This window comes from Eubalaena glacialis, chromosome 14 (assembly GCF_028564815.1).
Source record: "Eubalaena glacialis isolate mEubGla1 chromosome 14, mEubGla1.1.hap2.+ XY, whole genome shotgun sequence".
Taxonomy (NCBI): Eukaryota; Metazoa; Chordata; class Mammalia; order Artiodactyla; family Balaenidae; genus Eubalaena; species Eubalaena glacialis.
In genome coordinates, this window is record NC_083729.1 from 20477061 (window position 1) to 20501597 (window position 24537).

The 24537-nt window shown below is 36.8% G+C and overlaps 1 protein-coding gene across 3 annotated transcripts in view; it reads right to left on the minus strand.

The window, feature by feature from the left end:
• Positions 1-24537, minus strand: part of ASXL2 (ASXL transcriptional regulator 2) — a 132036-nt gene that overhangs the window by 79751 nt on the left and 27748 nt on the right. For 2 of the 3 annotated variants that reach the window (XM_061211262.1, XM_061211261.1), the window contains exon 2: positions 7651-7733. The exons of the other annotated variant lie outside the window; for it this stretch is intronic. In XM_061211262.1, the coding sequence (XP_061067245.1) occupies positions 7651-7733 (83 nt within the window). The remainder of the gene's footprint in view (positions 1-7650; positions 7734-24537) is intronic. 3 annotated transcript variants of the gene reach the window in all.

Consider the following 24537-nt stretch of genomic DNA (forward strand, 5'->3'; position numbering starts at 1 on the left):
CAATGGACAGATCATCCAAAATGAAAATAAATAAGGAAACAGAAGCTTTAAATGACACAATAGACCAGATAGATTTAATTGATATTTATAGGACATTCCATCCAAAAACAGCAGATTACACGTTCTTCTCAAGTGCGCACGGAACATTCTCCAGGATAGATCACATCTTGGGTCACAAATCAAGCCTCAGTAAATTTAAGAAAATTGAAATCATATCAAGCATCTTTTCTGACCACAACGCTATGAGATTAGAAATGAATTACAGGGGAAAAAACGTAAAAAACACAAACACATGGAGGCTAAACACAATACGTTACTAAATAACCAAGAGATCACTGAAGACATCAAAGAGGAAATCAAAAAATGCCTAGAGACAAATGACAATGAAAACACGACGACCCAAAACCTATGGGATGCAGCAAAAGCAGTTCTAAGAGGGAAGTTTATAGCTATACAAGCCTACCTAAAGAAACAAGAAAAATCTCAAGTAAACAATCTAACCTTACACCTAAAGAAACTAGAGAAAGAAGAACAAACAAAACCCAAAGTTAGCAGAAGGAAAGAAATCATAAAGATCAGAGGAGAAATAAATGAAATAGAAACAAAGAAAACAATAGCAAAGATCAATAAAACTAAAAGCTGGTTCTTTGAGAAGATAAACAAAATTGATAAGCCATTAGCCAGACTCATCAAGAAAAAGAGGGAGAGGACTCAAATCAATAAAATCAGAAATGAAAAAGGAGAAGTTACAACAGACACCGCAGAAATACAAAGCATCCTAAGAGACTACTACAAGCAACTTTATGCCAATAAAATGGACAACCTGGAAGAAATGGACAAATTCTTAGAAAGGTATAACCTTCCAAGACTGAACCAGGAAGAAGCAGAAAATATGAACAGACCAATCACAAGTAATGAAATTGAAACTGTGATTAAAAATCTTCCAACAAACAAAAGTCCAGGACCAGATGGCTTCACAGGTGAATTCTATCAAACATTTAGAGAAGAGCTAACACCTATCCTTCTCAAACTCTTCCAAAAAATTGCAGAGGAAGGAACACTCCCAAACTCATTCTATGAGGCCACCATCACCCTGATACCAAAACCAGACAAAGACACTACAAAAAAAGAAAATTACAGACCAATATCACTGATGAATATAGATGCAAAAATCCTCAACAAAATACTAGCAAACAGAATCCAACAACACATTAAAAGGATGATACACCACGATCAAGTGGGATTTATCCCAGGGATGCAAGGATTCTTCAATATACGCAAATCAATCAATGTGATACACCATATTAACAAATTGAAGAATAAAAACCATATGATCATCTCAATAGATGCAGAAAAAGCTTTTGACAAAATTCAACACCCATTTATGATAAAAACTCTCCAGAAAGTGGGCATAGAGGGAACCTACCTCAACATAATAAAGGCCATATATGACAAACCCACAGCAAACATCATTCTCAACGGTGAAAACCTGAAAGCATTTCCTCTAAGATCAGGAATGAGACAAGGATGTCCACTGTCACCACTATTATTCAACATAGTTCTGGAAGTCCTAGCCACGGCAATCAGAGAAGAAAAAGAAATAAAAGGAATACAAATTGGAAAAGAAGAAGTAAAACTGTCACTGTTTGCAGATGACATGATACTATACATAGAGAATCCTAAAACTGCCACCAGAAAACTGCTAGAGCTAATTAATGAATGTGGTAAAGTTGCAGGATACAAAATTAATGCACAGAAATCTCTTGCATTCCTATACACTAATGATGAAAAATCTGAAAGAGAAATTATGGAAACACTCCCATTTACCATTGCAACAAAAAGAATAAAATACCTAGGAATAAACCTACCTAGGGAGACAAAAGACCTGTATGCAGAAAACTATAAGACACTGATGAAAGAAATTAAAGATGATACCAACAGATGGAGAGATATACCATGTTCTTGGATTGGAAGAATCAACATTGTGAAAATGACTATACTACACAAAGCAATCTACAGATTCAATGCAATCCCTATCAAATTACCAATGGCATTTTTTACGGAGCTAGAACAAATCATCTTAAAATTTGTATGGAGACACAAAAGACCCCGAATAGCCAAAGCAGTCTTGAGGGAAAAAAACGGAGCTGGAGGAATCAGACTCCCTGACTTCAGACTATACTACAAAGCTACAGTAATCAAGACAATATGGTACTGGCACAAAAACAGAAACATAGATCAATGGAACAAGATAGAAAGCCCAGAGATAAACCCACGCACCTATGGTCAACTAATCTATGACAAAGGAGGCAAAGATATACAATGGAGAAAAGACAGTCTCTTCAATAAGTGGTGCTGGGAAAACTGGACAGCTACATGTAAAAGAATGAAATTAGAATACTCCCTAACACCATACACAAAAATAAACTCAAAATGGATTAGAGACCTAAATGTAAGACTGGACACTATAAAGCTCTTAGAGGAAAACATAGGAAGAACACTCTTTGACATAAATCACAGCAAGATCTTTTTTGATCCACCTCCTAGAGTAATGGAAATAAAAACAAAAATAAACAAATGGGACCTAATGAAACTTCAAAGCTTTTGCACAGCAAAGGAAACCATAAACAAGACGAAAAGACAACCCTCAGAATGGGAGAAAATATTTGCAAACGAATCAACGGACAAAGGATTACTCTCCAAAATATATAAACAGCTCATTCAGCTCAATATTAAAGACACAAACACCCCAATCCAAAAATGGGCAGAAGACCTAAATAGACATTTCTCCAAAGAAGACATACAGACGGCCACGAAGCACATGAAAAGATGCTCAACATCACTAATTATTAGAGAAATGCAAATCAAAACTACAATGAGGTATCACCTCACACCAGTTAGAATGGGCATCATCAGAAAATCTACAAACAACAAATGCTGGAGAGGGTGTGGAGAAAAGGGAACCCTCTTGCACTGTTGGTGGGAATGTAAATTGATACAGCCACTATGGAGAACAATATGGAGGTTCCTTAAAAAACTAAAAATAGAATTACCATATGACCCAGCAATCCCACTACTGGGCATATACCCAGAGAAAACCGTAATTCAAAAAGACACATGCACCCGAATGTTCATTGCAGCACTATTTACAATAGCCAGGTCATGGAAGCAACCTAAATGCCCATCAACAGACGAATGGATAAAGAAGATGTGGTACATATATACAATGGAATATTACTCAGCCATAAAAAGGAACGAAATTGAGTCATTTGTTGAGACGTGGATGGATCTAGAGACTGTCATACAGAGTGAAGTAAGTCAGAAAGAGAAAAACAAATATCGTATATTAACGCATGTATGTGGAACCTAGAAAAATGGTACAGATGAGCCGGTTTGCAGGGCAGAAGTTGAGACACAGATGTAGAGAACAGACATATGGACACCAAGGGGGGAAAACTGCGGTGGGGTGGGGATGGTGGTGTGCTGAATTGGGCGATTGGGATTGACATGTATACACTGATGTGTATAAAATTGATGACTAATAAGAACCTGCAGTATAAACAAACAAACAAAACAACTAATACTAAACTTTCATTGGGTTATTTGTATGGAAATATGTTAATATAAATGTTTCAGACATTACATGAAATTTCTAAAAATCTTATATGTTCTGGTATAATGTTATAAGTCATAATCCTAGTTATTACTTTAAAAGGTATATCTCAGAAATAACTAATTTTCTTGTCAACTGCATTATTATGAACTTTCATCAAATCTTTAACCGTGGTCATTTTTAAGTCTTTTGTCATTTACAGACAGTTCTGGGTGTACTCTGATGCTTTTGTAAATATGTTCCTATAAAAGGGTTTCATCTTCAGGAAATTCATGGAAAAGACTCTGACAAGTACAGGTTTCTGGTACCTGACAGTACTGCTGAACTGAATTAATAAGCATTTTCAGAACTCTAATGAAAAACTGATGCGCTCATAAAAGTGCTAACAAAAGATCAAGATGAAAAAAAAAAAATTAATTACATGGGACTGAGTGAACTGATGAGGATGAGTATAATTTTTGTGACTTCCTGTTTGAATTTAAAAAAAGCAAAAATCCCACAAGGACTCAGAGGCAAAGAATATACAAATCAATTTTCACTGCAAAGTAAAGGAGCTGTTACATTGGAGGATTACTGGACTGAATGTCAATATTATGACATAGTATGAGTGTGTTTCCTGTTTGGTAATTGCAATCATTGTTGCTTTTGTTGTGGTCATCCATGTACAATGCTTGGTGTCAGTCTATTTATCTCTTATAAAAATAAAATACAGTGTGTGTGTGTGTGTGTGTGTGTGTGTGTGTGTGGAAAAAAAAAAAAAATGGGCAGAAGACCTAAGTAGCTATTACTCCAAAGAAGACATACAGATGGCCAAGAGGCACATGAAAAGCTGCTCAACATCACTAATTATTAGAGAAATGCAAATTAAATCTACAATGAGGTATCACCTCACACCAGTTAGAATGGGCATCATCAGAAAATCTACAAACAACAAATGCTGGAGAGGGTGTGGAGAAAAGGGAGCCCTCTTGCACTATTGGTGGGAACGTAAATTGATACAGCCACTATGGAGAACAGTATGGAGGTTCCTTAAGAAACTAAAAATAGAATTACCATATGACCCAGCAATCCCACTACTGGGCATATACCCAGAGAAAACCGTAATTCAAAAAGACACATGCACCCCAATGTTCATTGCAGCACTACTTACAATAGCCAGGTCATGGAAGCAACCTAAATGCTCATCGACAGATGAATGGATAAAGAAAATGAGGTACATATGTACAATGGAATATTACTCAGCCATAAAAAAGGAACAAAATTGGGTCATTTGTAGAGATGTGGATGGACCTAGAGACTGTCATACAGAGTGAAGTAAGTCAGAAAGAGAAAAACAAATATCGTATATTAACGCATATATGTGCACTCTAGAAAAATGGTACAGATGAACCTGTTTGCAAGGCAGAAATAGAGACAAAGATGTAGAGAACAAATGTATGGACACCAAGGGGGGAAAGTGGTTGGGGGGGTGGTGGTGGGATGAATTGGGAGTTTGGGGTTGACATATATACACTAATACGTATAAAATTGATAACTAATAAGAACCTGCTGTATAGAAAAATAAAATTAAAAAAAATAAAGAACAGATTAAAAATAAATAAATAAAAAATAAAAAATAAAAAAAAAAGAAAGAACACACAACACTATACCAAACTAAAAACGGAAAATGTGATCTAGATTGGGAAGTCAGCCAAAGTTCTCTGGAAAATATTCAAGCTGACACCTGAAAAATACAACAGTTAACTAAGTAAAGGGGTCAGCATGTACAAAGGCTGAGGTGGGAATTAGCTTCCCTACACAACTGGGAAGTGACAAAACAAAAGTGACCCCCCAAAAAGCTATGGGAATGTCGATTGCACTTCAGTTAGAGAGAAGATAATAAGCAAAAAAACTGAGAAGGAGCTTGCAGAGCAAGGAAGGAAAGTAGGAATGTTTGGTCACTTCAGGTAATGATACAGAGTTTCAAAAAGGAAGTAGTAGTCATCTGTGTTAAATAATGCTGAGAGGTAACAAGAGAGGCAAAACTAAAAGTCCAGTGGAGGTGACAAAATGGAAGTCACTGGTGACTTTAAAAGTACTGCTTTGTGGTCACATAACTGTATCACCACAATATAGTTTAACCAAGAATAGCTTCTTGTGAGTTGTTACTAAGTGAAACTAGAAGCTATTTTTGATGACTCCACCATCTTGCTACATTTTTCTTTTAAGTTCTTCTGTTTTTCCCCTTCTGTTCTTTATTTATTTAGTATTCTTTCTTATTTACTGTTCTTGCCTACTCTCTAGAAATAATAATGACAAGTTTAAAGTCAGAGCCTTACTGTGTTAGAGATGGATGATTCTGCAATTGTCATTTAGACCTAGGGCACTGATGGAGTCTGACCTCTTTACATCAGGTTTCCTGGTCTATTTCCCCAGTGTGTATTTTTAGGAATAGAAAATTTTATGAAATTTTTATGAATAGTCTAATTTTATGAAAAGAAATGAAATCTCTTGCTCATTCCTGTTCTATAAAACCCAATAGTGTTATAAAAAAATATTAGAATACGTTAGTAGAATTTGTTCCTCAGAGTAATAACCAAATGCCATAGTGCTCCCTCCTCTCTCATCATTGTGACAATCAAAAATAGCCCCCCAAAATCCTAAACACTTTCCCTATGGGTATTACACTATACCAGGGGTCCCCAACCTTTTTGGCACCAGGGACTCGTTTCATGGAAGACAATTTTTCCACGAACTGGGGCAGGGGGTGGGGTGGGTGGGGGATGATTTTGGGATGATTCAAGCACATTACATTTATTGTGCACTTTACTTCCATTATTACATTGTAATATATAATGAAATAATTGTACAACTCACCTTAATGCAGAATCAGTGGGAGCCCTGAGCTTGTTTTCACTTGTCACTCACTGATAGGATTTTGATATGAGTCTGCAAGCAATTGATTTATTACGGTCTCCGTGCAGTCAAACCTCTCTGCTAATGATAATCTGTATTTGCAGCTGCTCCCCAGCACTTGCAACACAGCCTCAGCTCCACCTCAGATCATCAGGCATTAGATTCGCATAAGGAGCACGCAACCTAGATCCCTCGCAACCTAGATCCCTTGCATGAGCAGTTCACAGCAGGGTTCGAGCTCCTATAAGAATCTAATGCTGCAGCTGATCTGACAGGAGGCAGAGCTCAGGCAGTAATGCAAGTGATGGGGAGCGGCTGTAAATACAGATGAAGCTTCACTCGCTCGCCCGCTGCTCACCTACTGCTGTGTGGCCCGGTTCCTAATAGGCCATGGACCACTAGTGGTCTGTGGCCTGCGGGGTTGGGGACCCCTGCACTATACCACCCCCAGGTGAGAACAACTAGTAGCACTGTAACCTTTTTCTCTTAATGAAAATATCTCTAATGTGGACACCCGGATTTCTGCCTTAACATATAAAATATATTGAACATAATTTTAATATTTCTTGATGGCAGAGGGTCTTGACTATGAACAGTGACTATTATGTGCTATAGTAATATAATAAAGCTCTTAGAAATTAAAGTGTGTTTTATCTTTGGTCCTATATTAATTGACCCCAGGCTGTTTTATTTGAACATAGTAAGACTATTACTTGAAACACATACTGCTTTATGTATCTTTTCCATTTAATTCTTTTTGGCCAAGGTTATTTTTTCCTAGACTGTTTACATCTACCATTCTCCCCGAACTAGAGGACTTTTTAATTTGCTAATGACTAAGCTTATTAAATCAAAAGCCTGAACTGATAGATGAAGGCTTGAAGATGGCTCCAGGCCTTCCTTAGAATTAAAGTGCATGGGTGTAGAGATAGTTACCTTCTAAGAATTTTTTTCTAACTTACTTTTGGTTTTGTAACTGTGCTATGACTGAAAACTCCAAAGATCTGAGCTGAATAAATCATAAATTAACAAAGCAGTTATTACTAAATAATCAATCTTCAGGACTAAAGTAGACTGCTATATACTTCCAAATATTCTAATCAAGTATTATAATTATTACTAATAATACTTAAATAACTCACCTGATTTCTTTTAGTCCTTCTCTCTGGATAACTTGAAGAATTTCTTTATGACTCATGGGTGTATTGGGATATTTTTCTAAGACCTGAGAAACAAGTATATAATAGTAAATTATTTCTTATTTTAATTTCTTATTCTTATTATAATTACATATATAAATTATATTTATTATAGCTATATATTAATTTCCTCCAGCATATACAAATCCAGAGACTTTTCATCCCTTAAATTTTTGGATAAGTGGAAAATTAATGAAATGTAAATAGGATATTCTCTCCTTCAGTCACAAACCGTAAGTCAAATCCTGAAGCAGAAATGGATCAAAAAAGATAAGATTAATAATTCAATTATTATTAATGCATAATATGAAATTGTTTACTTTCTGCCTCCACTCCCTCATCACATGACTACCTGTGGACTTACTGGAAGCACCTTAAAGATTATCCATCTTTACATCTCCAAACAAAGTCTAGTACATCTTGGTTGCTCAGTAATTTCTTCACCAAAACAAAAGAACAATACAGTTATAATGAAATTAAAACAGTATCTGTGTTCTGGTTCTGGTAAAGGTGATGTAATAAGCATAAATTATCCTGTCTCTCCCGAATACAACTAAAAACCTGGACAGAATGCATGGAGCAGCTATCTGAGGACTCTGAAAATGGTAGCAGTTGGTTTCAGGGAGAAAACCAAAATTAGAAGTACTACTAACCCAGCAGTGAGTTTCCTGGTTTTGTTTCCCCTAGGATCACTCAGCCTAGACTCAAAGGCAGTCCAAACTCAGAACTGCACAGTAAGTGCAGACAGAAATGGCTCCAAGAGAAGTCTTCTCTTTTTTTGTCTGAAAAGCAGTAAAGGGGGCCCCTAAAAGGGAGGACAATCCTCTGAGGTTTTTTGCCCTTTCTCTCAGACCCTGCCCCCAAGCAATCCAAAGGCAGCAGCTGTGGCAGTGATGATACCAGCAGTGGCTGGACAGGGACCTAAAACTTCAAGAAAGCGGATCCCTTCCAATCCCATGAGTGTGGAGGGAATTCCCATGGTTTATATTCTTTCTCCACCATCCTGTTGCTTGGCATCAAAGGCAGATGCAGTTGTGGAAGTATGCAGCAAAACACCAAAATGAAAACCCTAGTTATCTAGCCATAGGACAAGGAAGAAGGGTCTCTAAGAGCCAGAAAGTGTCAGGGAACTTGCAAAGAGAAAGGAGCTCAAGAAAGTGACACCATGAAGTTCTATAAACACTCCTGGCGTCACCCAAGAACTATGCCTACGTGGATCTGACCCTAAACATACTATCAGGTTCCCAAATTTGCCACTCGGTGGTGTACATGCAGGACAGATGGAAACAAAGGCTTTGAAAATTAGTCACTGGAATTTTAGTGCACAGAAGGGTAGGCAGAAACTTATGACCTGAACCTAACAAGACCAAATGCCTGCTTAAAAAATCCTCCCATCCCTAAAAATAAAGTAATAACAACATTCTCCATAGCATTTAAATGAGACAGAGTATCATAACGTTAACATCAAAATGTCTAATATACGATCCAAAATTACTTGACATATGAAGAACCAGGAAAATCTCAATAACTCACAAGAGAAAAGACAACCTACACACAGCAAACCCAAGATGCTACAGACTCTGGAATTTTCAGACAAAGACTTTAAGGCAGCTACTATAACCATGCTTCAAGAAGCCAGGAAGATGATTCTTGGGGGGAAAAAAACAGTTAAGAGTCTCAGCAGAGAAGTAAGATTCATTACATTATTGTGTGTGTGCCTGTGTGGTGTATAAAGCAAATAAAAATTTAAGACTAAAAAACGCAATATCCAAAGTAAACCCAAAATTCTCTGGAGGGGCTCGACTGCAGAAGGGAGATAACAGAGGAGAGAATCAGTAAACCTGAAGACAGAGCAATAGAAACTATCCAATCTGATGAACAGAGAGAAAAATGATAGAAAAAATAAATGAACAGAGCCAATGGGACAATATCAAAAGGTCTAACATTCATGTCATCAGAGTCCCAAAAGGAGAAGATAAAGAGTAGCACGCAGAAAACATATTTAAAGAAATAGCAGCAGAAAACTTCCCAAATTTGGTGAAAGATATACACTTACAATTTCAGGAGAATCAATGAATCTCAAACAACATAAATTCAAAGAAACCTGTACCCATATATATCATAATCAAATTACTGAAAACTAAAGAAAATTTTAAAATCTTGAAGGCAGCCAAGGAAAAACAACATTCCACTTAGGAGAAAAACAATTCCAGTGACTGTGGGTTTCTCATCAGAAACTATGGAAGGCAGAAGCAGTGAAGAACATTTTTAAGTGCTGAAAGACAAGGACTGTAATTCCAAAATTCCTATCTAGCAAAAATATCTTCCAAGAATGAAGGGGAAATCAAGACATTCTTAGATTAAAGGAAAACGAAGAGTATTTGCCACTAACAGACTTCTATTTTATTTTATTTATTTTTAAATTTATTTATTTATTTATTTATTTTTGGATGCGTTGGGTCTTCGTTGCTGCACGCGGGCTTTCTCTAGTTGCAACGAGCGGTGACTACTCTCCGTTGTGGTGCGAGGGCTTCTCATTGTAGTGGCTTCTCTTGTTGTGGGGCACGGGCTCCAGGCGCGCAGGCTTCAGTAGTTGTGGCTCAGTAGTTGTGGTACACAGGCTTAGTTGCCTACGTGGCATGTGGGCTCTTCCCGGACCAAGGCTCGAACCCGTGTCTCCTGCACTGGCAGGCAGATTCTTAACCACTGCGCCACCAGGGGAGTCCTAACAGGCTTACATTAAATTGGCTTCTTATAAGTCAATTCTGGTTTCTTTCCTTTTTTTTTTTTTTTAAATCCAAATTTTAGACAGAAACTCTCTTATACCTAAACCACTTTCTATTCTTAGAACCCTTGGCAATTAATAAATGCAAGTGAAAGCTAAAATTGAACCAATTCTCAAGAATCTATACTATACTATCAAAAGAATATCAATTGGGCTTCCCTGGTGGCGCAGTGGTTGAGAGTCTGCCTGCCAGTGCAGGGGACACGGGTTCGAGCCCTGGTCTGGGAAGATCCCACATGCCGCGGAGCAACTGGGCCCGTGAGCCACAATTACTGAGCCTGCGCGTCTGGAGGCCGTGCTCCGCAACAGGAGAGGCCGCGACAGTGAAAGGCCTGCGCACCGCGATGAAGAGTGGCCCCCGCTCGCCACAACTGGGGAAAGCCCTCGCACGGAAACGAAGAGCCAACACAGCCAAAAATAAAATAAATAAAAAAAAAAAAAAAAAAAAAGAATATCAATTAGTACAGCAAGTCAAAAACAACAGATACAGGACTTGTGTAATAGAAATCACTTGAAGTCAGATATTCTAGATCAGCCAGTAAGGTATCAAAACGTGATGTCAACAACTACCATTTATAAAGAAGACACAAACAAGTGCTGATCATTCTCTCAGTTAAACGTCTCAGCAACCTTAAAAGACAAGCCTTATTACCCCCATTTAAAAAGTGGGATAACTAATGCTCAATAAGCAAATTTCCAAACGTAATGCAGCAAGACAAGTGGCAGTCGGAATTCAAACTCAGGTCTATCTTGCACCCTACAGCTCACTGTGTCCTGGTCTGCATCTCTTTTTTCATTTGTTTAATCATAAAATCCAACAAATATATTTCTGTTTGTCATCTTCCCTGAGCTCTATGCTACATCAGATAAATGTTATTAACCTTTCCCTCCTTAGACACTGCTCTCTCCAGACTTTTTTTCCAAAATGTTTCTTCTTGGTCTTTTCCTGTGGCCATCCCTTAAATACTTTACAAGCATCATTTTGCAGCTTTTGCTTTTCACTCCAACCCTCCCTGAATAAAATCATCCATTCCCAAGACTTCATCAATCACCGCTATTTTGATAAATGAAAAGAAGCAGCACAGTCCGTTTATAACTGCTTTTAAACATCAACCTCGGATGTTCCATCTCAAACTTAACATGTCCAAAATTTAACTTACTACCTTTATCCAAATTAAGGCCCATACAGAAAACTGGACCTGTATTTACTGTCTATATACTATTATAAAATTGTGTAAAATTACTGAAAATGAAAAAAAATACACCATGGACATGGGCAGATAGCTCATAAAAGAGTTAAAACAACTGGAAAAATGACATATGAAAAAATATTTGCATACTGAAATACCTACAGATGAAATTATATGATGTTGGGGATTTGCTTCAAAATTATACAAGAGGAAATTTAGATAGGAGTTTAAGTATTGCAAGACTGGCTGTAAGTTGATAATTATAGAAGCTACAAGATGGGTACAAAGATATTCATTATATTATTGTTGGCTTTTGTGTACACATTCAATATCCCATAATAAAAATTTATGGGAAAAACGATATTGAATGTCTGACTTCACTAACAATTAAATACAAAAAAATCACTTTTCAATGGTTTTTTCCCCTATTTTGGATAGCAAAAACATGGCAATAGTAAATGAACACCATGAAATGGAAATGTACACACAATCTATTGATAATATAAGAAAATATTCATTATATTACTCAATAAAGAAAAAAGTTTAAAGGCTTATCTAATAATAAGATATTAACAAAACTGGTATACCTACACAATTGAATATTATATAGCTATAAATGAAAAAAGAGACTGTGCAGGGGCTGGGGACAGGGGGTATTCTTTCAGCTTTCCTCAAATCTTGGTGTGGAATGCAGGTTCTGGACAACAGAATGTGAGGGGGAGGGATAACTTCAAAAACCCAGATTTTCAAAAGGCAGGGACACATCCCTCTTTGGCCCCTCCTCCACCCTGTTGTTTTGAAAGTGGAGGAGGTGACAAAGCCATTCTGAACCATACAGATAAGGATGCACCCTAAGAACGGTGGACTAACTACACCTCCAGACTGTTGCATGAAAGAGAAATAAACTTCCAAATCATTTAAGGAACTGTTATAGGCAGCCGAAGTTATGCCTAATATGACTCACCAATCTATTCACATGACACTTAAGTAATCGTCCTAAAGCTTAAATTACATATTCCTCTGATTTTTAAGCTCCCTGTCACTTTTTAAAAAATTAACTAAAATTAAAATAAAATCTGAATTCCCAATACAGTTTAAAAGATTCTACATGAAACTCTACATCTCGCTTTTCTCACATTACCTTCTTGCCCTTTCTCAAACATAACCAATTCATTCCTAATTCAGGGTCTCTGTACCTGCTCCCTCCTCTTGCAATGCTTTTCCCCAGAAATTCATGGACTCTCTCCCTCACTTCACTTCTTCAGAGATATTCCTGACCACTCTAAAATACACTCAGACACTCACAAGCACCACCACCGCTATACACACACACACACACATTTTACTACTTTAGCCAGATTTTTCCCCCAGCTTTACTGACATATAATCGACAAATAACACTATGTAAGTTTAAGGTGTACAACGTGATGATTTGATATACATATATATTGTTAAATGATTACCACATTAAGGTTGATTAACACATTCATTGCCTCACACAGGTACCCTTTTCTGTGTATGTGGTGAGAACATTTCAGACCTACTCTCTAAGCAAATTTCAAGTATATAATGCAGTATTGTTAACTATAGTCATCATGCTGTGCATCAGATCCCCAGAACATATTCATCTTATAACTGCTCATTTGTACCCTTCGACCAACATCTCCCAATTTCTCCTACCACGCAACTCCTGGTAACCATCAATCTACACTCTGTTTCTAAGAGTTTAACTTCTTTGGATTCCATATATAAATGAGATCATGCAGTATTTGTCTCTCTCTGTCTGACTTATTTCACTTAGCAGAACGCCTTCAAGGTTCATCTAAGTTGTCGCATATGGCACATTTTCCTCTTTTTATGGCTGAATAATATTGTTACATATATATATATAAATTTTCTTTATCCAGTCATCTGTTGTTGGACACTTACGTTTTTTCCATGTCTTGGCTACTGTGAAAAATGCTGCAATGAACCAAAGGTGCAGATATCTCTCCAAGACAGTAATTTCATTTCCTTCGGATATATCCCCAGAAGTAGGACTGCTGGATCATATGGTAGTTCTAATTTTAATTTTTTGAGGAACCTACAAACTGTTTTCCATAATGCTGTACCAATTTACGTAACATAAAAAGAGTTCTTACGTAGAGATGTACACATAAAAGATGGCCAAAAAAGAACACAAAAGACTGATATCCCTTTCAAAGAAAAACTCGAGCTCACACCAAACATTAAAGACATATCTTCCTATAGTGCTGCCCAGATAATACATACAAAAATTTTACATCTTTCTCTTAATTCCTACATACAACTGCCTTACAGTTACAAACATCATGTAGCCGTTCTATTTCATATGCCCCTCACAACAATCCAAGAAACAGCAGAGCAGGTTTAGTTATAATTTTACCAGAAAGGAAAGTAAGACTCAAGAGAATAGCAATATGGCTTCCCTGGTGGCGCAGTGGTTAAGAATCTGCCTGCCAATGCAGGGGACACGGGTTCAAGCCCTGGTATGGGAAGATCCCACATGCCGCGAAGCGACTAAGCCCGTGAGCCACAACTACTGAGCCTGCGCGTCTGGAGCCTGTGTTCCGCAACAAGAGAGGCCGCGACGGTGAGAGGCCCGCGCACCGCGATGAAGAGTGGCCCCCGCTCGCCGCAACTGGAGAAAGCCCTCGCACAGAAACGAAGACCCAACACAGCCAAAAATAAATAAATAAATAAATTTTAAAAAAAAAGCCCTTTTTGCAAATCTTGCAACATTATTGATATATTTCATAGCAGCATGATACTCCACTGATTGATATATATACACCCACACACATACATATACACAGTAAATCACTTAATCCATTTCCTACTGTTGCACATTTAGACTGCTTAAAGAGGCACTCTTTCCCGATGGTTACCAACACATGTTTAGAGTGAGACAGATCTTAATTTTATACCTGACTCTAAAATTTAAAGCTCTGTGACCTTAGAAAGTTAATCTCTGGGCCTTAGTTTCATCAGTAAAATCAAAACAAGATAAATATCTATAACTCATGGAGTGGCCATGGGAGACAAACAGAATATTTTATTTTGAGCTGTTTAGCTCAGAATTTGAGGATATATAAAATTCTCAATAAATGTGTGCTATTGTCTCCTTTTTTTTTCTTTAACTGTAACAAATGCCACCAAGTGCTTCTATTTTCAAAGTCTTCTAACAAGTGGAACTGCTGTATAAAGTTATTTTAATATATAATATTGCCAAATTGCTTTCCACCATGTGTACAGGAGTTTCACTACTGTTAACCATTAACCAACATTCATATCACTTTTTAAATCCTTGGTAATTATTTGAAAAAATATATAAAAATTTTTTAATTTTAGCTAGTAATGAGGTTGAACTTGTCCTATGTTTTAGACTTTAATATTTCCTCTTTTTTGAAATAAGCTATCTGATCTAAATAAAAATCAGATTAAAAAATAAAATTATAAAATTTAATAGCTACATCACACACACAAAAAATCAGAGATCTGTTTGAACATCAGAAATACATTCCTTTTATTTCCATTACAGAAAGTAGTATATTCAATGATTTGTCAGATAAAATTACAACTCTACCTAAACAAAATTTATTTCTACCAACAAATTAAAAGAGTGAAAATGCACAACCTATTAGACAAAAGCAAAAAACTGAATCAAAAGCATTGGTGTGGGGACTTCCCTGGTGGCGCAGTGGTTAAGAATTTGCCTGCCATTGCAGGGGACACGGGTTCGAGCCCTGGTCTGGGAAGATCCCACATGCCGCGGAGCAACTAAGCCCGTGCACCACAACTACTGGGCCTGCGAGCCACAACTACTGAAGCCACATGCCACAACTACTGAAGCCCGCACGCCTAGAGCCCGTGATCCGCAACAAGAGAAGCCACCGCGATGAAAGGCCCGCGCACCGCAACGAAGAGTAGCCCCCGCTCACCACAACGAAGAGTAGCCCCCGCTCACCACAACTAGAGAAAGCCCGCGCGCAACGAAGACCCAATGCAGCCAAAAATTAATTAATTAATTAATTTAAAAAAAACTTAAAAAGCATTGGTGTGGGTATAAGTGAGGCTTTATATTTAGTTGCTATTCCAGGCCGATTCACTTCCAACACAGAACTCCCCCTCAAACAGCCCATTTGGTTACTGGAAGAAAACATACTGCTACTTAAGTCTAAGAACTCTGTTGCTACACTTCTGCTTAAGAAAAGTGGGAAGGGGCTTCCCTGGTGGCGCAGTGGTTGAGAATCTGCTTGCCAATGCAGGGCACACGGGTTCGAGCCCTGGTCTGGAAAGATCCCACATGCCGCGGAGCAACTGGGCCCGTGAGCCACAATTACTGAGCCTGCGCGTCTGGAGCCTGTGCTCCGCAACAAGAGAGGCCGCGATAGTGAGAGGCCCGCGCACCGTGATGAAGAGTGGCCCCCGCTTGCCACAACTACAGAAAGCCCTCGCACAGAAACGAAGACCCAACACAGCCATAAATAAAATAAATTTTAAAAAAATTAAAAAAAAAGAAAAGTGGGAAGATATAGAGGTTTTTGTAAACCATACTGAAAAACACTTTGTGCAGTGGGTGTTATGCGTGCCTTAATCAAAAAATAGAAGGGATTTCTAGGGAAACTGATATAATCATCCACCTGGCAATTAAATTTTACTCTGTTACTATCATTAGGAAATCCTGAATACTAAAATGTATGACACAAATTTACATAATACTACAAATGTGGGATTTGCTTTATTTTCTTCCACATATCAAGTTTTTATAACAAATACTCCATACCAGCATACAATGGATTGACTAAGACTCAGTTTTGGTGGTCTCTGTAAAGGATGTTATTAACATAATCAAGGGGTTTCAGTTGGGGGGAAAAAGTTTAATTGATGCAAAATATGAAAGTGCTGCAAAGTGTATAGAGCTCAAATAGCCTGCATCTAATAGCTCTAAGACATAATATTAATGACTAAAAGCTCTCGATCTTAATCCTTCATCTGTATAATGAGGGTAGTAACACCCTCATAGATAGGAACATTAAGTAAAACATTCTGCAGTATTCTTAACTTAGCACAAGTGACATAAATGGTAGCTTTTGTTATTACTAATAAATTATATGACAAAAATCTTTTCCAGTTCACATTTGATATCCTGATCTAAAATTTCACCAGTGTTCTTAAGGGGGATGAAAAATACAAAAGATAGCATGCTTTTCTCCGGCTGCCCCTTTGATTTTTCCACTATTTTTTTCACAAGTAGTTAACAATGCCCTATACTGCCAATAATACTAAACATTAGACAAAAACTAAAATTTACGAAAATATGAAACAGTTTTAAGTTAAATGCCAAGACTTCAGTCCCTATAAAGTCACTTATATGTTCTTTAAATCCTATTTACATTACAGATATCCAAATATAAAGACTAGATATTAAGCTATTCTGCAAGAAAAACAAGCATAAAATATCACAGAATAAGGCACTTACATTCATATGCAAAAATATTTTGATTAATTAATCATAATGAGGCAGAATATCAGAGTTCAAATCCCAACTCTACCAGAAAGTGGTGATGAGCAAACTGGGGAATGTGGCTGCCCTACTGTTCATCTGAACCGGTGGCTTTCTGTCCAAGAAGCTACGAAATGGAAATTAATAAAAATTTCTCTAGCATATCAAATCTTAATTGAAAGGTAACTATTAATCCACTATCAGAATGAACTCTATTTAGAATTTAAAACATTTATATTATCCATGGTAATGGTAATAATAAAAATATTTCCTGATTTATTATCTAGAGCAAGGAAGTACTTTATTTTAATATGGTTGAATTTTACTATTTATATAAAAATATATAAGTATGCTGACATAGGACATTAAGCTATTGGAAATAGAGACCTAAAATTTCTGTGTGCCTTTTTAATGAAAATTAATTTCATTGATTTTCTAGGTATACTGTTTTTTCAAGAAATAAAATAGAAGAAACCAGTTAGTTAAAACAGCTTAAGCGATGTTTACTTTCCTTAAAAAAAAAAAAAAAAGTTTATGACTAGTACCTTTACATACTAGGCATTTGAAATTAATTTTAATTTAGAAAATTATTTATGCTAAATTTTCTCAATATTTAAAACTATAAATCATTTAGTTTGGGAGAGAAAGAGAAATGTTTTTCAATTAAAGACTTAAGTATTCTATTTTTTAACTTTTTAGTATGAACATTTTAAAACATATACAAAAGTAGAGAGGGACTTCCCTGGCGATTCAGTGGTTAAGACTCTGCACTTCCACTGCAGGCAGTGCGGGTTCGATCCCTGGTCGGGGAACTAAGATCCCACAGGCCTTGAGGTGAGGCCAAAAAAATTTTTTTAAAAACTGTTTTGAAAAAAAAAAAATTATTGGGAACACTGCAATCAACAACTGTCGACACATGGCTTACCTTGTTTCATCTATACCTCCAGCCACTCTACCTCTACAAAGTGGATTATCCTGAAGCAAATCTCAAACATTTCATTCATAAATACTTTAGTACAGATCTCTAAAAAAGGATAAGGACTCATTTTTTTAAAAATAAAAATACCATTTTATACCTCAGAATGTTAACTATAGTTCCTTCATTATCAAATTATTTACACAATGTCCTCAACTTTCATGGGGGAAAAAACACTTCTAACAGTTAGTTTGTTCAAATCAGTATCCAAAGAAGACCCATACATACCACATTTGGTTAACACATGTCTTAAAGTCTCTGTTAATCTACAGATTTCTCCATTTTTCTTCCAATTTATTTACTGAAGAAACCAAGAAAACTGTACTATAGTTTCCCACATTCTGTATTTTGCTAATTGTATGGTACTCTGTCCCTCATATTTCCTGAAAATTAGAATTACCTAGAGGGCTGCTCAGATTCAGATTTTATTTTACCAAAAGAACTTCATAGACAGTGATGTTTACGTCCCATCTCCCTCCCCCCACCCCACACACATGAGAACACACAAAATATCTGTGGTCTCTTTTTTGAGATGTCAAGATGAATCAGGCGGACAGATGTCCTCCTGATCCACCCATTACAAAGCCTCCCATCAGCATTCCAACCTAATTGCTTTACTAACCACTGATTAGTAGCCACTATTCAGACTCATTATTTAGGTGTTGAAAAATGGTGATAGCCTATCTTTCCTTCTTCATTTATAAGCTAGAATCCTTCTAAAAATAAATGCTTTCCTCCATCTACTAGTTGGTTATCTGAAGTACATACAACTCATATAGAAAAAAGCAGGATAAGTGCTTGATTCTGTCCTATTTATTAATTATCAGAATAATTAGCTAGTTTTTCTAGTATACTCCAAAGGTGAATGGGGCTTTTTTGTTTATCTGACACACCATTAGGAATATTATGAATACCATTTTATGGAATACCATTATGAATTTTAATATATTTTTGTGTTTTAGTTACTGTATTTCCTCACTTGTAAACTGGTTATTCATAACCACTGTCTGCTTGTATATATACCACTTGTATGAGCTCTAGTTTTCATATTAAATTATTAAATATATTAAAACTTTTACTGTCACATTTACTGCAAATACTTTTTCCCTTTTATTCTTCATCTTTTCATTACTGTTTTTTCCATGGAGGCTTTTATTAATTTCATGTATTATAACTCACTGGTCTTTTCTTTTGATTTCTTTTAGCATGTCTATGTTTAAGTGCAGTTTCTCTACCTTCAATAGCTTAATATTCCTCCATCTTTCCATTTACAATTAACTCTTTTAATTATAAGAAATTGTACATAACAGTGAGAAAAAATGTACAGAGACACACTAGAGAAGCCCAAGAGGGAGAGATGGAGAGGAAAACAAAACGGCCACATATATTTCTGATACTCCATTACCATTACAATACTATTACTGTATAGCTATTACTATTACATTATTTTACCAGGAGTTAATTTAAGTGGAAAGACTATAGTAGTTTCACAAAACATTTAGTTTACTTTAACCACAGGAGGGCAGTGTTTATCAAACAAAAAATCATTCCATTGGAATTGTTCATTAATCTATAAAACAATTTTTAGGAACTATTTTATGACAAACTGAGTAACTGTTTAGAAGAATTAAAATCAACACTACACAGAATTAAAGTATGATAAAATAAATTTGTTTTTTTAAAGTGTACCTAATACATCTATTTCTTTACTTGTAGATTCTTACATCCAGCTAAGAAAAGGATACAAAACTTATACTTTCTGAGTATTCAAGAATAATGTAAACAGCTCCTAAATTTGGGTTCGATTCTCGCCTAAATAACAGCAGTATTTCAATCACTGCTGCACTTACGAGTTCATTACGTTCATATACACAGATATGTAGAAGCTGACTTTTGTGTAGTCTGGAAAATTTTATTTTACATTTAAAATATACATATAAAAACACGGTAATCTTGGGACTTCCCTGGTGGTCCAGTGATAAATAATCCGCCTTACAATGCAGGGGATGCGGGTTCGATCCCTGGTCAGGGAGCTAAGATCCCACATGCCGCGGGGCAACTAAGCCTGCGTGCCACAACTACTGAGCTCTCGCTTCCCAACTAGAGCCCGCGTGTCACAAACTACAGAGCCCACGCGCCCTGGAGCCTGAGTGCCACAACTAGAGAGAGAAAACCCACACTCCACAACTAGAGAGAAGCCCGCGCACCACAACAAAGAGCCAGCGTGCAGCAACCAAGACCCGACGCAGCCAAAAATAAATAAATAAATAATAAATAAATCTTAAAAAATAAACACGGTAATCTTTACAGATTTACATCAGTGTCATATGACTTATTTATTGTCCAAAAGCTTTAATTTAATGTCACAGTAGTGAATGAGGTCCCCCAGGAAACATGCAGAATGAGAAGTGATAAGACTATGCTACGGAACAAATATGTCAATGTTGAAAAGTCAGAGAAGAAAAACTAGCAAACAAACTAAGGAGGAATAAGAAGAAAAAAGGGAATATGGTGCCTCAGAAAAGACGAAAGCATTTTAAAAAGGATAAAGTGGTCAGCAATGTCAAAAACTGCCAGAGGTTGAGATAGCAACTTCAAAGTCTACTGCATTTAGCAACAAGCAGCTCTTAGCTTTACAAGTTCAGATTCCATTTAATCAGGTGGGAAGAAATCGAGCTTATTGGGGGGGGAGGGGGGGTCAGCACTCAATGGGAGATCCAGAGGTGGCAACAAGGAGTTAAAACAACTCTTCCCAGAACAGTGAAGGAAAACATGGAATCAAAGAATAATTGTTTTGTCAAATGGACCTGAACAAGTTTCACTGAACCAGGATAAAAGGAAACAGAGGTATCCCTAGCTATACCGACTCTCCCCATGCCAATACCAGAGCCAAATAGATTCAGAGTTTGACAAATCTCTCTTTATCCAAACTTGTGCTACTTATAATTTGACACTCGGAAACAAATGAATTCAGAGGATGCAGTATCCCTCACCTACCAAACTCACTAAACAAACACTAGGAGTTCAGGAGCTGAACAGATAATAATAAGGAAGCATGGAATTTAGACGTATGGAATACGGATAGAGCCAAATATCTGAAAAGGAAAGAGGGAAAAGGACCTTACCTGGCTGCTGAGCAGTATCTGTTGATCACTAACTACCTCTGTCCTGAGATGCACTCCTCTGGTTCAGCTTCTGTGACACTGAGACTCTCCTTGTTTCCCTCCTACCTCTCCACCAGCAACTCTTCATTCTCCACAATCTCTGAATGTTAATCCTTCTCAAGATTCTCTTCTTGTCTCAATTTCTACTCTCCTTGGGCATTTTCATCCTCCCATGGTTTCCAAAAATAATTATGCTCCTACAGCAGAATTCCATACACCCCAGTAGTGCTTATCACACTGTACTTATTATAATTGCATTTTAAATCATCTGTCTTGCCCACTGGTACATAAGCTGCACGAGGACTGGGACCACCTGTCTTGCTCACGTAGCACCCCTTAGTGCCTCTCATAGGATAGGTCTAAAACATGTGATGGTTGCCTGGTGGAATTAGGAACACAGGGAGCAACACTGGCTTTAGACAAGAGTAAAAATGCCTCTTTCTTTTTTCTTTTTTTTTTTTTTTTAACAAAAAAGAAGGCTGAAAGTTGAGTGCAAAAGCAAATATGTTTGTAGATTCAGGGGCAGAAACTTGAATGTAAGAATGGACTGAGACTATTTAAATACATATCTATACAGAAAGGTAGCTATGGATATCCAGAGATTACAGAGGCTGGCTTTGTAAGCTCAGGGGTATAGCTTTACCTAAAGGTCCGTCATTTCTGAACAGCTCTATCAAGTCATTCTGATCTGCTAGCTTAGATTCTTTTCACCTGATTATCCAACAATGTTATGCACACTCCCTGGTTCAAGCAAAAAAAAATTCTCAGCACCTAATTCTCCCAAAACTCTGAAGAATTAATAATAGTAAAAGTTAATACTAATCTAGCATTTAAATGCCAGGTACTGTTCTAAGTACTTTACATATATTAGCTCATTTAATCTTTACAATAAATCTATGAGGTAGATAACCATTATGGCATTTTCTTCAGATGTGAAGACTGAGGCACAGAGAAAATAAGTAACTTGCCCAAGGTCACATCAGCTAATAAGTGGTGGAAGACAAGCTTCTGTGCTCCTAAGCATTAAGCTATACTGCCTCTCAATCAGTTATACATCCATACTACTCCTAAAATTAACTCTTACTGTAACAAACATTTACTAAGTGCTTCGTAAGTGCCAAAAACTGGAGATACAAAGATGAATAAGAAACAAGCCCTGCAGTTCACAACTAGGGTAGAGAGCAAGTAGGGGAAGGGAAAAATGGACAACTATAATATGAGAGAAGAAATACTGAAAAGATACATAAAGAAACAAAGGTAAAGAAGATTTAACTCTTCCTAATATGCAATATTTCAAATACAGAGGAAACTTACAAAATAATAAAACACTTATGTATCAACTAACAAGCTTTGTCAAACCCACAAACGGAAATGAGTAGAAATGTTCTATACCTTGATTAGGTGGTGGTTACACGGGTGTATACATTTGTCAGAAAGAAGTCAGCTGTATGCTTAAAATGTATGTATTGTATTACATGGAAATTATACCTCAATAAAGCTGGCATATACCTCAATAAGTTGATATTTAAAGAAATTAAAACAAAATGTAGGAATAGTGAAAATTTTACCACACTCCCTGAAATTCAAGAGAAGCACAAATTAAGGGAAAAGAAAATTTGAAAATGGGTTAGGATGGAAATTATGATTTGTATTAAACTCAACTTACTCATATCTGAGAATCAGACTGTTTTAATACCTTAAATGATCAAAACAACAGAGGCAGTGAAGAGAGTTGGGGGCCGGTAGGTAGGGGAAGTGAGGAGAAGAAAGAATATAAGTTCTCTGCTTGCTAAATAAATAAATAAATCCTTAGGGTAAAAAATATTGCATCCATTGTATCCAACAAACAAAAATAAAAATAGGATGCCAAGAAATGGTGGAAAATATACAGCAAGTCCTTGCTTTTAAAGAAGTTAGTATTCTAGTGGTAGAAACAGATGATAAATATGTAAGCAAAAAAATTTTTTTTCTGATAGTGATAAGTACAATAAACAAAATAAAACAGGGTGACAAGTTTGACAGTGAATGTGAAGAGAGCGGGTTCAACTGAGTAGTCAGGCTCAATGACCATGCAACATTTAAGCTGAGAACTGACTGACAAGTTGCCAGGCATGGGAATATTTAATATCTATTTGATTAGTTTAGCTCAAAGAAGTTTTAGTTTATATAGTCACATGGAAAATAAAATTCAAACCTAATAATAAGTATTTCATCAGGGTGGTTTCACTTACAAAACAAATGAACAAAAACCAGGTAACATGTTAAAAAAAAAAAAAGGCATAAAGTAAAATGTTTCATTCCCCTCACCTTCCATCCGTTCCCATTCTCCCCTAGCTCCTCTCCCATGTCCCATCTCCCTCCCATTCTCGCCCATCCCCTCCTCAGACACTTATTAGTTTCCTGTGTATCCTTCCAGCATTAAAGCAATCATAAACAAACACAAATTTTTTTTTCTCACTTTTGCAAACAAAAGGTAGCAAAGCATATACAATATTCAATACATGACCTTTTTCATTTAATACATCTTGGAGGTCCTTATGTTTATATAAAAAGCTTTTTTTTTTTACAGCTGCATAATATTCCATTATATGGAAATACCACAATTTATTCAACCAGTCTTCTAATGATGGACTGGGGGGCTGCTTCCCTTCTTTTGTATAGTATACAGCAGAAACAACTGGTACCCTGTATCACAACTCCTCAGCCCACGGATGAACTCAGCCTCAGTTGCTGTAGGCAATTCCCACTTACACTCACAGTGTCCACCTCATGCTGATAGTAGCCTATCTCAAGGTTCCGTAAGTCTCTCCACTTTCCTGCCTCAGGAACTTCTCCTACACCAAGGGAGCCCAAAAAGCAACAGGGCAGTCCAAAAGAGCAAGGGAGTTAGCAATTTTAAACCAGCTGCTGGGGAGAATGGAGTTGCTATTGAATAAATGTTCCAGATCCTATCTTAAACCACCCCGTACATGTACAATAAGCCCACAAATGAAGAAGTCATGGTGACAAGGATAAAGGCTATGCATGAGCCCATCAGCATAGCCTTCTTCTCTCAAAACTGACACAGCTTAGCTACTGTTGCTGCTGAGTGTCCACAACTTGTCATCAGCAAAGGCAAACTCTGAGCCCCCTATTTGTTACAATCCCTCAAAGAGATGAGCTAAGCATTTGGATGGCAAGTTGACTACACT